Here is a 16764-nt window from a genome sequence, read left to right as displayed (position 1 = left end):
CTTTTAGTTAAAAGATGCTTTTCTGCTCCTAGGTTTCACAACAAGGGAGTTTATGTGAAAGTTGGGCTGCAGAAGATAAGTCACACTAGAAACCTTCACAAAGACATAAAGCTGCAAGTGGACCAGCACGAGGTGGAGCTACCAAGTATAGAAGGACTCATTTTTATTAATATACCCAGGTAAAATGGAGAGGAATGATCCCTTGTGGATGCATGCTGGACTGTGTCTGTAGAACTGCTGCTTGGTATTTGAGCATCAAATGTTAAATCGTTAGGTAACAGGTCAAACCTGTTAACAAAACCAGCAAATTGGTAAATTGGTCCTGCCGTACTATTATTTTTTCAATCTCGATATTTAATTTTACCATCTTGTCTTAAACAATCTGTATCTCTTTGCATTTTAGTCTGAAAATGTTTTATTAAAATACTTATTTTTACATATACACAAATGTACACAAATATACAATGCACGTGAGAGCTGTGGAGAAGAAAAAAATCTCTGTTAGGTGGTGAGTAGTTCATGCACAAAACAATAAGCAAATGAGTTGAGTGGGAAGGGTCAGTACTGCCCAAAAGGAGTTTAAATTAAATTTGGTTTAAATTGCCAGAAGCGTTTCAGAGAACTGAAGTGCATGGATATCTGCCTAACTACAAGTGCTTCTGGCCAGGTACAAGAATCTTGATAACTCTTTTACCTTTAGTTTATTTTTCTATTGAGTAATGCTGTCAAGACCACTAAGAGCTATGTAAAGTTCTTTAGTCTTGAAAATTAAGAGTTTGTTTAGCTGTAACCTGTAATCCCAGCAAACTAAAACTCTACAGTGTTACCTTATTCCTATTTACACCTTTCTTTCCAGTGGAAACTATTTACTTCACTCCTTTTGCTATTAAAAGATCTGATAAAAATTCTTCCAGATTTTAGAAAAACAATTCCTGCCTATACAATGCAGGAAAACTGCTTCCTCCAGCTGGTGGGGGATCTGAGTGTGTGGCTTTTGAAGCCTGGGGAACCAGCCGCGCTTAGCAGGGCACCAAGGAGCGTGCCCAGGGGCAGAGCACAGGCCCACAGGTGGTCACTGGTGTGCTCTCCACACAGCTGGGGCTCTGGAGCCGACCTCTGGGGGTCTGAGAGTGACAACCGCTTTGAGAAACCACGCATCGATGACGGCCTGCTGGAAGTGGTTGGTGTGACTGGCGTCGTTCACATGGTGAGTTGGCACCCCAGTAAGCACAGAAGAAACATACCTGTTATGGGAACAGGCTTATTTCCATAACAAACAGTGCATTGCAAGTGCACGGTCCTAAAAATTACACTTCTTTGTTAAGGCTGGATAAGAAGAAGTAGTAGGAATTGAGAACTTGTTAAAATTCCATGGGAAAATGCTTCATGACTTAACTAGACTTTGAACCAAGTAGAGAAACATACATCTGTGCAAAATGTATATAATGCAATATATGTATATATTAAATAAAAATGTATGTATGTATTATGGAATGCACTAGCTTTCTCATAACAGGTGTCATGGTGTCCAAATGGAATGCTTCATGGGATGAAAACAAGATTTTATTCTAATATTACAAAACATGCACCCTTCACCTAGTGTGCTTACGAAAAGTCTTCTCATATCTCATCACAATGGAGATTCCATCAAGCCAGGTTGCATTATGATTATCTGCCACAGGCTTTCCAACACCTGTCACTGAGATTTTGATACCTGCTGCTCTTGATTTGAATGCTACATCAAGCAGGCGGTATGCTAATCTGCAAAGAATGACTCAACTTATGCAATTCTTTTTTAGTTATTTTATGTATGACGTATTTTTACAATGGTCTGCTATTAGTAACACAGTACTGTGTGATGGTAGGTTATTTTTGTCTTCATATCTTACCACTATTTAAAGAAATTGGCTGCTGAAAAAGTATATGTGGTCAGATAACTAGAAATAACTAATCCATAAAACCACCAAAAATGGAAAGGTGTGTGCTTAAATTTTGTGGAGCTCAATCTTTGATGTTGGTCAACTTTATTTTGTAATTTAGACCTTCTAAAATGTGCTGAAAAGTTGTTTAGTTAGAGAGCTTTAAATCTTTTGTGAAAGTAGAAGCATTTATACTTTCAAGTATAAATGTTAATAAACCTGTGCTTTGGGTTTGTGATAGTAAGGTTTTTACTCCAATGTTTGGTTTCTGCACACAGACTTCAAGAGTATGTGTAGCAGGAAAGTTCACTTTGCCTCACTTTTATAGTTAACTCAGCTGTTAAGTTGTAGTTGAGTATGTGTATAAGAAGTTCAGTGTGTGTATGTATTTCTGTAGCTGTACAGAGTTGAGTTTGGAAAAACTCTCTCTGATTAATAAACTGCTTTTAGACTTTGGAATTTTGCATCTGCTGAAGCCTGTGTGTATAATTAGGTGTTTTTAGAAGTATTTACTGTGTTATGGAGGGGCAAGCCAAAGCAAACAAGACCTTTTTGAGTGTATGCTCCTTGGCCACCTTTGTGTGCAAACAGTTTTGCTTTGGGAGTTGTTTTGCCTCCCGCAGCCTGAAGGGGTATTCAAGTTCTCCTTCCTGGACTAACTCAAATAATTAGTGCTGGGCCAGTAAAGGCATCCTAGTTTTGCCTAAGCAGTTTTTAAAGCTGAAACTTAAAATGTCAGGTGAGAATAAAATAATATCCACCCAGTTTAATTGCAGCTAGTATTTGTACTTCTTGTTAGTTGGGGTGATTGATATCCTGGCTTTTATTCCATAACAGGGTCAAGTCCAAGGTGGTTTTCGATCAGGAATCCGCATAGCCCAAGGCTCATATTTCCGTGTAACACTCCTGAAGCCAATTCCAGTTCAAGTTGATGGAGAGCCCTGGATTCAGGCTCCTGGCCAGATTATAATTTCTGCTGCAGGACCAAAGGTACTGAGTGTAGATTTCTCTTAGCAATCTGACTTTGTTCCTGCACTGGATGTTACAGTATTATCTTGCTTGTCTGTGTTCTGATACTTAAACCTATAGGAGCTGCTTAGCATTGTATGGTAACTGACATAGCAATTTCTAAACAGGATGGTTTGAGGGCTCTCTCCAGTGGCTCAGATGAGGCACATTTTGAAAAAAAATATTCACTGAGCTTTGGCCTAGTGACTCAATTTTTCCTCTGTATTGAGATCTGCAGGCAGTGTTGCTTTTCTTGAAGCAGGGCAGTAATGAAGGCCATGGTAGTAGTGCAGCGTGCAAGGTGGAAATCAGCCTGCTGGAGAAGGGAAGGTCTGTCACAGCAGTAGCAAAGGAGAAAAATAAATAAGAGAGGAGCAGGGTCTGTGAAAAAGTGACTTGAGTAATCAGTGTCTGTTTTGTCATTGATTATCTCAATGTGTACATAAAAGACCCCATCAACTCCCTAAGAATTTAACTTCACTGTTGACTTTGAAATTGCAAAATAAAAATTTTGCAGTAGATGTCTGTGGTGCACATCAGTCTACACATTTGCCTGCTACCTTAAGGGTGCCTTTTCAACTCACAGATATTTGCTGCTATAGGCAAGCTCAGAGGATATGTAGCTGTACTGGGAGGGCTACCAAATAAATTGCCCTTGCTGAGGAGAAGTGAGTGAAAGACAGCATCATACCTCAAAATTTCAGAATATGTTAAAACTTTGTTCTTTTCATGAGAAGAAGTTGGAAGGTAATAGAAAGAGAGAGAGAGAGCAAACCTAACTTGTCCTTCAGAGAAAAACATTTCTTCTTCAGATTACTGACTAGTTATCTCTATATATGGGTATATGTATATGTGTGTACAGCAATATATATGCACACACATACATATACATAATGTGTATATGTTCATGTAAAAAAAGCAGCAAATCCTATAGCTTTACGAGGATAGGTGCACCAGATAGTTGTGTATTTAAATGTTTTTCTGTTGCAGTTCAGCTTTTTACTTGGTTACTAGTTAATTGCCTTAGATCAGCTTATTGATGGCTACAGATACTTTAATATTCCCCTTCTTTTAAATTTTTCAATTCTAGGTCCATATGTTGAAAAAATCCAAGCAGAAGCAGAAAAAAACTGGAAACCTGAAAGAGATGAAAGTGGATAGCATGTCAGTCTCTGAAGGAGGACGCTAAGGGGAGACCTGTGTTCACACCTATGGTAGATACCACCCTGGGCAGACAAGTTGTGAAGAGTGTTGCCTATGAGCGTGCCTTTCATTACATTTTGATAGTACTGGGTTCTTCTTTGTCTTTCAAAGATAGTACCTCATTGTCACAAATAACTATTATGTACCACCTGTCTCATCTGAAATGTTTACTTGAGTTTGCTTTTCTGTAAGCTGTTTCCCAGCCACACAGAGATTCCAAGATGCTGAGATTTCTGCATTTGCCTTCACAAAAAATCCTTACCTCCTCCCAGATCGTTCTTAAAGAAAATCATTCCATAGACAATTTTTTAAATTGTTCTATAACTGAAAATGTGTTCCTTTAATGTTCACAATAGCATCCTAAAGAAAAAAAGGCAGAAACATGAGCTGCTGACAACTCCTTAGAACAGTCCAAATAGCACAGCTGAAACAGGAAAAGTGTAAAGAGAAAAACACAAAACACAGGAGAGATTATTTCTGTAAAAGGATCCCAGTGACTGGAAGAGAGAAAATGCGAGAATAGTTGAGTCAAAATATTTCAGAGCGTTTACTTCAACAGTATTTGGACAGCATGAATGAAGGGGAAACAGCCTGTAGAGCAATTTTTCAACTGTAGCTTAGTTTCTCATTATTCCACCAAAGCTGTTTTAAAAGGCATTTGAATTTAAGCAGCTACAATTCTCAAAATTAAAAAAGGAACAAGAATACCCAAGGCAGCAGTATGTTATCCCAATTCTTTTCTATCACTGAAACCATTATCCTTGACACCAGACATTTTTGTCTTGACTTTACTTGTATTGTTTCATTTTCATGAATTTGCACTGTTATATAAAAGCAAGCTCAAGAATCATAATTAATTAGGTTAAAAGTAGTACCTCTTAGTGTTCAATTAAGTAAATTAGCACAGTCATATGTTAGAGCTGAACTGATGTACAGCATAGCTTTGCTGAGGAGCCTTAGCAGCTGTTGAAGCCTGTAGTGTGCATGTAACATGCTCTAGGCTTCAAACAACTGGGAATGCGAGAGGCATTATGAAAATTCACTTACCTCGTCAGGCTTCTTGAGACTTTGTGGGCCCAGGGACACTTGAATGAGTGTGTGCTCTTCAGAGGCTGTTTCTCTGTCAGTTCCTGTGAGGCCAAGACCACCTCTATGTGTTTACCCATCTGCTGAAGGCGTGGGGACCCAGTACTTGTACAGCTTTGTGCTGGAGCCTGGCGCTGGAGCAGCCGTGCTGGTCCTGCCATACACTATCTGTATCTGCTATCCATAGCTGTAGCCATGTTGTTCTTCACTCCCATCTCTGCTGTCTCATCTCACCGTGGCTACCCAGGAGCTGAACCTTTCTCTTTTGGTCAGCATCATATAAAAAGGGCTCTGTGAGCCACTTGTGGGCAGAGGGTGGGGCCTGCATGGTTTTGCCCCTTGTATGCATCTACTGCTTGGAGCTGGTTAAACCATGTTGGCTAGAGCCCACTTAGCCATGTGGTGGGCTTATTTGTCCTCTGTTGCACAGTAATAACTATTTCAGCTGTGAGTGGCATGAATTCATCACTTGAGTGTCAGCTGTAGGAGCATTCCTCTTGCCAGTGTGTCTAGAAAAACATCTCTAGCTGCTTCGGGGGACTTAAGTGTAACTTTGAAATACACAGAAGCTGTTTTGTGATGAAGCCAGTTACGTGCTGAGGCAGTTCTTGCAGGGTCTTGTTGATGAGTCTCTATTCTCAGCACTATGCCAGCTTATTACTTGTGCTTTCTACTTTCCAGTCATGGTGCAACAAGGGTGTGAATGTCATCTATAGCAACAAAATGATGCAGCTAAAGCTATAGAGATAAAACAGCTATGGAAAAATAGATGCCAGAAGCTTCTCCTTTCAATCTTGTGATTTCTTCTCAGTTTTCTTGTAGAGATGCAGTGAGAGGAATTACTTCTGTTTTCAGTGAAACCTCTTCTTAGTTGTCTAAATTCTTATTTTAAATTTGGGGATGTTCTTGAGGTCCCAGAGTGTGGACTATAACTTAACTTTTATTCAACATGAAAACTGGATTCATGTTATGAAGGAAATCATTTGGATAGTACAGAGCTAAAAGCCCTGTCCTCTTATCATTAAACACAGAGTTGTCTTTTCTTTAGAACCTGGGCATGGGGGCTTAGCTGGACCTCTTCTGGCATCCTGGTACCAGCATTACAAGTAGGGAGGATCAGGTGTTGCATTTCAGGGTGTGCACTCCCTGAATGAAGCTCACAAACTAGAGAGGAAATCTGGAATAGGCTACTGCTTCATAATTGTCCAAAGCAGAGAAACTGCTTTGTATCCTTGGGATGGCAGAAAGAATGCATGCTGACTCAGTAAGGGAAGCTGGGCTTTTTGTTACAAAAAACATGCATAAAGTTTAATATTGCTGGTACTGTCTGTCTTCTGCAGCCCAGATAAATAACCCTGTCTTACTATTTTTCCAGGCATATATAATCCTGCAGCACATAGCTGACAGTGTTTCAAGTTCTTGGCTTGTTAAGGACCTGGCTGTCTCTCCTTTTGCTCTGTGTCTGTTACCTAAAATAACATGAAACTCGCAGGTCACAATATTTTAACCAGAGGGTCCCTTACTGTGGCATATTATTCCTGGAGATTTCCCATCCCTGGAACTCTGTACTAGCCTGTTTTGGGATAGTATCATGGCAGCAAGATGACACTGAAGAATGAGTGTAATCTCTTTCAGAGGGGGTCCTGGTGGAGGACAAGAAGGCTTTGAGTTTTTGTTTTTCTTTCCCTTTTCTTTTTTTTTTTTGCAGAAACCAACTGCCAGATATATTTGAACAGATAAGTGCCACACTGGAATGCAAACATAGCTTAAGAAAAACACACTTTGTATCAAAAACACACTGTGCATCAAAAGATGATGCTTAATGTGTTTTGATGACAATACAGATTTCAGCTGAGATAGAAAACCTCCTGTAAAGATTTTAAAAGGAAAAACTCATTAAACCCTCTATTAAGATATTCTAGTTTCAGGTTCTGTAAAGGCCATTATATCAAGAATATATGTATGCGTGTATTTTTTTTCTCACATTTTCATTGCATATGGTGTCTGAGAAGACCTAGTGTTTTCTTCCATGGTATGCAAAGCCTGCATGGAGGGGATAACGCTTTGCAGTTATTAATGAAACATTTCGATTTAGCCTTTCCACTGAACATAATAATGCAGTATAATTTGTGTGACAGTGGGCAAATAGATGGTTCTCCATACTGATTGAATGGTATTGTGTGAGAATCTAGTGGTCACATGGCCAAGTCCTTCAAATAATGCAGCAACAAAAGTACTGGGGAAGAAGCTCAGTTCTGTCAAGACAGGTGTTAAGTAACATCAGGAACATGGGACCAGGAGCTGTAGCTGTGGACAGGAAACGGATGCAGGTTCTTTGCTATCCTGAGCACACTCCTCCATCCTCTCTCCACTGCCTTTTTACCTTGCCTATAAACCATGGCAGGCACAAATAGCACAGCTAGCATCTCTCCTGCTGAGGTACACTCTCCTGACCTCTTACTAGTGTCCTACTTTAGGCATTGCCCGCATTGGGGAGAGAAAGGTCCTGAAAGCCCTGGCTCCTTTCAAATACCCCAATGTTGCAGATTAGTGCAGGTGGTCAGTTGGTTAAAATCTGTTTTGATGAATAAACGCATTACCTCTGCCTTGAATTAGTAGAACCAAAATTCAAAAGCTCATCCCTGAGATACGGGTGCTACTTCAGAAAATTTGCTGCTTTTTTTCCCCCATGGCTTTTACTCTTGATTTGTACAGTTTAAATTGCTGGTGTTTTCACTGCATTGATTTTTAGGTAAAATGGTTATTTTGCCAAAAACCTTTTGTTTATATATGTGTACATATGTGTGTGTACATACATGTGCACACACCTTTTAAGAATAAGCCTTATTGTACTTCCTTCCACAGTGCCTAATTATACAGCTTTTGCCCTGTCACAGCATTCTGACAGCGCTCACTTCTGGATCTTTCTCTCACCGGTTTTGGACATGAGGCAGGACTACTTGCACTTTCCAACGAGACAGGATGGCAATATAGTGAAAGCATAACTGTGTTTAGAGTAGAATCTCTGCATGTATGCAGTTTGACCTATGCTTGCTGTTTCTAAATTTTGGTCAAGTATCTGTGTGTCTAGAACCAATGGCAATGACTATTGTAGCATTTTAAAAACTAGGAAGAAGCTGTCACTGCAACAATTTACTAAAAAACTAAACTAAATGAACTGCTATATACAATTGTTGTTAATCTTCACAGTTACCCTCTTACAAATATTGTATTGATTTCATTTCTTTAGAGCAAATAATGTACTTGATCTGAATATCAGCTGTTTCAAATTGCTCGGCATTTAAGTGTGCATGTGATTCTGTAGCACTCTGTTGACATATAAATGTCATTATCAAATGAAACCTCTTTTTGTGGGAGGAAAAGTAAGAGAAGCTGTTGTGACACTTGAAAAGGGCTTACATTGAAGACACAACAGATTTGGTTGCATATGTATTTAATAATGTACTGGCTGTAGTTATACCCTGTCTTGCATAGACTCCAGTCCATATTCCAGCACGAGTATGGTGGCTCATTGGAGTTGTGCACTGGCAGTAGATAGTCTTTCAGCCTGCACCCCATAAGTCCACCTTCAGAGTGACTGTACATCTTCCTCTTTCTGCCAGGCTGCCCTCCTGCCCTTTGGGCCGAGCTCTGTACCCAAACTGGTAATGAAGGTATGAGCGTGTGCTGGTGAATGTGTATGGAGAGTGGGGGAATGGAGTTCCTGCTCTGAATGCTGCTCTGTCAGTTTGGCTTAGACTATTCTTTAATTTCTACTTCAGTTTCTACTTTAGCCGTCTAACAGCTGTGCAGCAAAGATCTGGCAACTACTGAATTGCCTTGGATTCACTGGTGACAATGTTGCCTCATTTTCAGCCTTTGATCTTATATGTGTCAGAATATATAAAAATTCATTATACTTTTTGCACTTAACAGAAAATATAGGTTAGACAGGCTTAGGGTGTGGCAAAATTGCAATGTTTGTACTTTTTTGTAAATATGGGGATGATTCTATAGATACAAAGATGCACTTTCAGATAACAATGAGAACAAGTTTGTAGAATACAATTGTTTAGTAGTTTCTCTGGCTGCAGTGTTCCTGATCCCCATCCATGTCTAACACTGTGTTCTTCTTGAAAGCCTGCTTGGGGATAGAGATGGCTTCTCACATTGCAGAATGTATTTTATAGCTGACTGACTGAAAGTTTGTGTATGTTTTTGAGCAAATTTGCTGCTATTCGAAGTTTTAGGTTTTACTAGACTATACTAGACTATAATGCATAAAATAATGTTCAAGTTTTATTTATAATGTCAACACTTACTGATTTGACATTTAGTTGCAGGAGACATCCAGCCCAAAGCCTTCATTCCTTTTGCTATTTAATGGTTTTGTTTTTGTTTTTTCTTTAGTGGTGTAGACATTGTATGTGCAGAGTGCAGTGAAATGAATGCAAATTACTAACCTTAACCTGTAGGTAGAGCGGCAGTTTCAATGTTTACAGGACAGTGACTATTGATTGTAAACCCATACATGTCCACTGAAACAGTGCACTCTCTGTGTTTTGGAAGCATTGTTTCTGCTTATCATGGTAATTAATGGAATAATTGCCTTGTGGTTTTAGAGTCCTGGTTATGTTGCATTGGAGGGATTTCAGTGTGGGTTATGGCTTCCCAGCCATGGACTCACAGGATAGAATTTGTACTGATACAAGTGTGTTGCATTGAACATCTTTTCTGAAAAAGTGACTTTATTTTTTGTGAAGATAATTTACAAGACCATTTTTTTAGCAGATCAGTGCTGAAAAAGTTGAAGTATTGAAATAAACATTTGTAGATATTAAAGATCTATCCCAAAGCAAAGTATTTTTTAACATGGCAGTGTTCCTGATGTAGTTATCCCTCTGAGCTCTCCTGGCAGCATAGCCATTTAGCATGTCACTCTGCACTGGTCAAGTGTGTTATTTGGGGACAACCTGATTTCACAAGATATGGCTTCATTTATATTGTGCACATCCCCTATTAACCTCTGTCAGCAACTCCCAATATAAACATCAGCCATACAAGGCAGAGCTTCTCCCCCATATAGATCATTTCAGGTTGAAGAGCAGAGAGCCTGCCCTTGTGCTTGACTGCAGAAAAGTTATAACTCTGGTGACTGTCTGGCACTTACAGTCCTCTCTCACCATGACAGTGGGCCACACAAGCTCTTTTGCTTTCTGAAGGCAGGCAGGCACAAATCAACAGTGCCTGAGTCAAAGTGCTAACACCTTGTCTCACCATGGTATCCATTTCTTAGTGCTGCTTATCATGCCAAATTGGGTAGCAAGAGGTGCTTGAAGTATTACTGACTATTTATTTGTGTAATTTTGGGTGCTTATAAAGCCTTCACTGCTATTTTAAAGCAAAATTTGGGGATCTGTAGCATAGCAATAGCTGTATAACTCTAGCATTCCAAACATGCCCAAAGCAAGTTATCCTTTTGATAGTTTAGTTAGCAGTGGTGTAGGTAGCAGCAATTAGTGTCTTCGAGCTACAAGTTCTGAATATTGGAAGACAACATCTCTGCTTTGAATGCAAAGCATTAGAGTTTGTAATTCATTATAGATTTCAGTGTCTCTTCTGCTTACAAATGACTGATGACATCTTAATTATTCTCAAACTATAACTTAACTATTGCTTAAATAACTGTTTTTCACCTCTGGTTATTTAAATCATCCAATTAACACAGTTGTATGAATGCTGTTTTATTATCAAGATACTCTTAAGGTGTCTCATAGCATTTCTTGTGAATGTTCTAATACATCGGTAATAAATAATCCTGACCCAATAAACTAATGTAAGCTGACAAGTTATTGTCTAGTGCTTATTCTTTGTGCATCTGCCTAACTCTCAGAAAAAAAAAAAGGCCTACGTATAAGCATTAAAGTGGTTAAAAATGGTCTCCACAGTCTGTGCCTCAAACCAGTAATGTGTTATCACCCGTCTACTCGTGGATTGGTCTCAAAAACTAGTTTTTAATTATGTAACTTGTTTCTCAATGTCTGCCTTGCAAATGAGACATGTCACTACATTGTGGTAACTTGTCTACAAACAACATATCTAGTGAACTAATAGATTTTTTTTTAAAGTAATTTATAAAAGATGGACTTTTCTCTTATATTTAAACATCTGTTCATCCTTGGGTTCTGTTCTTAGAACAATTCTGTGTATATTTTGCAATACATGTTTTGTGTTTGACTGTACATTTTGCACCAATATGAAATATTGTATTCTAAGTATTATTTACAAGTTCCAGAGATCTGTAACTAGAATTTGCTGTGAAAAATACAACATCTCTTCTACCCTGGATGCTTGTGGAGTAGTTATGCTTTAAAAATAGTGGAAACACTTCTGCAGAAACAAACATACCTTTTCTCAGCTGGGCACTGCTATTATAGGAATTCTGTAGCCTTGCTGTTTGAGATTGGGTCATGCCCTGTGAAAGGGTGGCTGTGTTCTAACAGTGTGATTTCATATGTTTTCACTTGTGAGAAGACATCAAAGTTTGATCCCTGCAACATTCAAGCACCTCTAGACCCTTATTTCTGGGGATAGCTCTGTAATTGGTAAAGTCTTTCTGTGACAGCACCACAGTGTGTTAAGCATTTCTGGTGGTCTGGGTTACTTTAATGATGATCCAGATTTTCCAAGTTTTTTTTTTTTTTTTACAATTCCTTGTCCTTTTGCACTTCTCCTGAAACACGTGACCTGGTGTTTTCAGGCTGTGGGTGATAGGCACACACATTATCCTTGTGCTTGGCTCAGGTGAGCAGTGGTGGAGCTGGCCTGCACAGCTCAAGGGCCGGACCCCATGGACCTTGGCTCGGAGGAACTCAGCTGTGACAAGTGGAAGGGCTTTCCAGTGAGCCAGGCCCAGGTGGAAACTCTGCCCCACTGTGGGTGGACAGCTCACCCCTCCTTGGAGGTTAAGGTCTGTCTTTCATGGCTGGGGCAGGGGGGAGTGTCCATCAACTGGACACCTCCACTTGGGATGTCCCTGCTGCAGTAGCCTTCCCTCTGGCAATGAGCAATTGGTTCTCCCTGATCTGTTCAACAATTGACTGCAGAACGGAGGAGGCCTTGGTTAGATCCCAACACCTCTGGACAAACCTTAGTGTTCTTTGCTGGACTGCAAATCAACAAGCTCTGAAGCAGATACAATTGCAATTAAAAACCACACATGGAAAAACACTATTTGGGGCTACAGCTCTAGGAAAAGAGGGGAAGCAAAAAAAACACTGACCTTCAGAAAAGGAAAAAACAAACCCCAAAACAGATTTACCCCTGCCCTGCTCTGGGCTGACAGAACAGCAAGAGGAGTAGACAGCTGCCAGCAGTCCCTCCCTGCCCATACAGGGCTGTGCCTTGCAATCTGACTACACTGCTTTCTCATCAAGGGGGACTGGTGTCTGAGAATGGGAAAGATGGGTTGGACCATGATAAATCCCAGCTTAACTTCAGTGTGGATTTAACCACCAGTTAGACAATACTCTCTGCGGCACAGCTAAACAAAAAAGGTTTTAGGTAAATAATTAATGCTGGAACACGCAGTGGTGGTGGCATCAGCATCTTCAAAACAAATCCATGCAGACAGAGAAATGCCTATGCAGGTGCCTACATACAGGCAAGCAGCCTTGACATGGGTAATACACATGGGTCAAACCTGTGCCTACTCATCAACTAATGAGGCTCAACATTCACTCCTGAATGAATCTGCCTCTCACAATTTCCCCAGACTTCTCTTGTGGCTGGCTACATACTCCCTTGGTCTATCCAGAACCTGGCTTTCAGGTTCTGGAAACCAAGAAATCCAAACTAAAAGTCTACTAGGGAATCACAGGAAGAGAGAGAGGGAGGGGAAAACCAAGAGAAACAAAATGGTTATAGACAGGTTAGAGAGGTAGAACAGCATTGCACGGATGAGGCACAGAATCTGCCCAACAAGTGCTCTGACCAGAAACCTGCTGACTTAATGCAGGACCCTTGTAATTGGGGGCAGGGGCAGGGTTGGCGTCAGAGAACCACACAGTGAAATTGCACACAGACAACACCTTGCTCCACACCAGAAAATGAGGCAGGGACAAGCTCTGTCACCTTCAGGGTGACACCTTCACCCTCAGCCAACCTGTGTTGTTAATCAGTGATGTTTACCACAATTAGCCACTCACAGGCAAGCACTGGCACCTCTGATGGAACAGTGCCCTTGAGTCTGTGCCAGATAACTATGAGGTTGCTGTCAATCTAGGATTTCTGCCAGGGGATGCTGCTCACAGCTCCACTCATTTGCACGCTGTTTTGAGGTCAGTACCTCCTGGCTCAAGGAAGCTTTCCCTTCTCCAATTGCCAAAGCACAGGCAGCTCATAAGGCACAAAGCATTCCCAGCAGCAAGGACATGTGGATCTTTCCAGTCCTGCTTCAAACTGGCTAAGCTGAAACACATTAATCTAATCACGTGGTCACTAAACAGCGTTCCATCAAAGGTCCTGCTCACATATCTTTCTGTCACACAGAAATGGCTTGGTGTTCTCTGATCCAGCAGCCTCCCCTGTAAAATATGGAGCAGAGCTTAGAGCAAGCCTGCTATGACTAACTCTCAATCTCATAAGCCACAGTCCCCACAGGCAAACCCCAACATCTCCACTACAGAAAAACATGGAGGCTGAGGTCACCGTCTGACAGAGTCTCAGAATGCCTGCAACAAAGGTGTGGAAATGGTACTCATCTAGGACATGCCAGAATTGAAGAGACTCCATCAGAACTACTACAGGAAAGGAGATTGCTTCAGTTGACTGGGGGGCACATTTTTCTTCTGCAGTCTCCCACTTCAGCTTCCCAGTCTTTGGCCCCTGCCAGCACCTCCTCTGTCTAACTTCTCATCAGCCATTCCCATAACAGGACTTGTCGCTCATGTATTACTGCTGTCTACAATGACTTGTCATATTTGCTCTCCTCCAGAAACATTTAACACCTTTTCCAGGCTTCTCTGGGTTACAAGTGAACATTTTGAGGATTTTTTTCAGGCTTTTAAGGTTTATAACTGCAGTGTGTTAGCAGTTCTGGTCATAAACTTTACCTGTTCAAGATCTCAGTTATATCTGTCTGTTAGAGGGAGCTGCTTCAGTTTCTGTTAATTATAAACATCCTTCCAGGTGTCTGACAAGTTTTATGAGTATTGGCACAGAAATTAAGCAGTGTCAGTAAAGTACCATTCTACTAAAACAGAGACTTTTGTTCTGGCAATTCCTTTTTAATACGAACACAGACATTTGCTGCTGGGCACGGACCACTTCATTATTTTCCTGGCTAGTTAACTCACTGTTAAACTGGAGCTTGCTGCCCTCTTGCTTTCTAACTGAGGATAGCAAAACCCTCCCCTGACAATGGAAAGGCTTTTCAGGAACCGCCCAGACGCTGGATGTGCTGCTGTGGTTAAAAATTTTTTTAAGAGAAACAGTGTGCCGCAGTTATGCAAAATATGCTTTAACTATATAGTTCATGGATTTTGAAAGTTTGCTCCATCTTTCTTTAAGTAATCCTCCTCTGAAATTATAATCAGTTTGGGGAAGAAAACAAATGGCAGTGTGGTGTGGTACTGAGGGCACAGGTTTCTAAGACTGCTGTCCCAATGCTGCTGAGGAGTGTGTTGCCAGCAGGTCTTGCTGGGTCACATTGAGGTGGTCTAGCACATGGGGCAGCAGACAGCATTGCTGGGAGGAGCAGCAGGTGTGGGGTGCTGCTCTGCAGGTGCCATTCCCCTCTGGAAAGGGGAATGCTGGGGAAGCATTGGCAAGTTGTGCCCTGGGTGAAGCTGTGCTCACCACAGGAAGGGCACAAGGGGCCCTCTAGGGGGGAAAGTTGGCAGGGGGAGTTTGGTTCTCTGACATTTTCCTGCAAAGGGACAGGGCAGCCCAAGGCATGGCCCACCAGCCAGCCTCAGTGGTGCTTGGCTTGAGCTGGGCTGGGGTGTGCTGGTTTCTACTGGGATAGGGTGAATTTTCTTCATAGTGGCTGGAATGGGGTTGTGGTTTGGGTTTGTGCTGCACACAGGGTTGATAATATAGAGATGCTTTAGTTATTCTTGAGCAGGGCTTACACAGAGCCAAGTCCTTTTCTGCTTTTTGTACTGCCACATGGGGAGGAAGTCGGAGGTACACGGGAAGTGGAACTGGCCAAAGGGATATTCCAGACCATCTGACATCGTGCTCAGTATTTAAAGCTGGGCACAAGAAACAGGAAGGAAGAGACTTTTGGAGTGGCAGCATTTGTGTCACCATGAGGCATGAGGGGGCCCTGGAGATGGCTGAAGAGCTGCCTTCCCACGGGAAGTGGTGAATTAATTATTTGGGTTTTTTTTGCTTATGTGCTTTTTTTATTTGCTTTTGCTTTCCATATTATTCTGTCTTTATCTCAAACCAAGAGTCTTGTAGGTTTTACCCTTTCTATTCTCTCCCCAGTGCCACTGGTGGGGCAGTGAATGAGTGGCTGTTTGGGGTGCTTGGTGGCCAGATGGCCCCTAGGCATGAAGGAACAATATTTCACACAGGCAGTGAAGCCATAACATTGGACAGCGTGGGGGCCAAGCCACAGCATTTAGCACGGAGAACAGAGCCCAGCACTGCCCCAGGGCCAGCTCCAGGGGTGCTGAGAGTCAGGCAGCCTTCATGGCAAAGTTCTGCCTGCTCCCATGAAACAGTGTGACAACTTTCTTATCAATTAAGAGCCTGAAATTCATGGCTCAGCATGGCTAAAGGCCAGGCCCCACAGTACTCTGCTCGTGAGCATGGTGGTGCACGTGAGGGCACAACCCCAGAGAGACACCAGGTGCCTTGTCTTGGATGAGAGTGGGGAACAAAGAGCCCTGTAGAGCCCAAGGGTCTGGCCCTGGGAGCATGAAAACAGAGAATTTGGTGGGGCAGTGCCTGCATGGACTGAGGACTAGGTCCCAGAGTGCACGGCTTAAGGGGGACCTGAGGTGGAAACACCTGCAGAACAGACTCTCCTGCACAGCTAGATGGCTTAGTCCTTCTGTCCCCCCTATGCAATAGTACCCTTAACAAAATAGAGCTCAGGGCTGGTGACAGGTTTCTCCACTGCAGCTCTACCCAGCTTGCTCAGGACCACAACAGGGGTTAGTTCAGTCCACTCTCATGACATTCAGAGCTGTGGTGCACACAGACAGGCCCATTCTGAGTCCCCCTGCTCCTGCTGGGGCACTGGCCTCAATCCTTCACCTGCTGCACTCAGCACATCTTTCTTCCCCTCCCCTACCTCCAGGTTCTACTCCTCACACAGCTGCTGCCATTTCCTCTAACTTCCTTCCTATTCCTTACATCTATTTCCTCATGCCCACCTCAGCTTCACAACCTTTGGATCTGCTGCCATCACCACCCACCTCCAAACTGCTCCAAGTTTCTGCCTAGGCAATTCCAAACAGCTGCTGCTAGAGCCACAGTCCACACACAAGGAGTATTTCCTGCCCCTGGGAAAAGCCCGGGCCAGAGCAAAGCC

General features: G+C 42.0%; 1 protein-coding gene across 1 annotated transcript in view; it reads left to right on the top strand.

Moving 5' to 3' along the window:
• DGKQ (diacylglycerol kinase theta) overlaps positions 1–11562 on the top strand; it is an 87837-nt gene extending 76275 nt beyond the window's left edge. Inside the window, exons 20-23 of the mRNA XM_056513101.1 lie at positions 33–179; positions 1096–1207; positions 2757–2909; positions 4018–11562. Of these exons, the coding sequence (XP_056369076.1) occupies positions 33–179; positions 1096–1207; positions 2757–2909; positions 4018–4116 (511 nt within the window). The 3' untranslated portion in view covers positions 4117–11562. The remainder of the gene's footprint in view (positions 1–32; positions 180–1095; positions 1208–2756; positions 2910–4017) is intronic.
• Positions 11563–16764: the final 5202 nt, after the last annotated feature.

This window comes from Oenanthe melanoleuca, chromosome Z (assembly GCF_029582105.1).
Source record: "Oenanthe melanoleuca isolate GR-GAL-2019-014 chromosome Z, OMel1.0, whole genome shotgun sequence".
Taxonomy (NCBI): domain Eukaryota; kingdom Metazoa; phylum Chordata; class Aves; order Passeriformes; family Muscicapidae; genus Oenanthe; species Oenanthe melanoleuca.
Note: the sequence above shows the minus strand (reverse complement) of the source record. Positions and strands in the feature narration are given on the sequence as shown.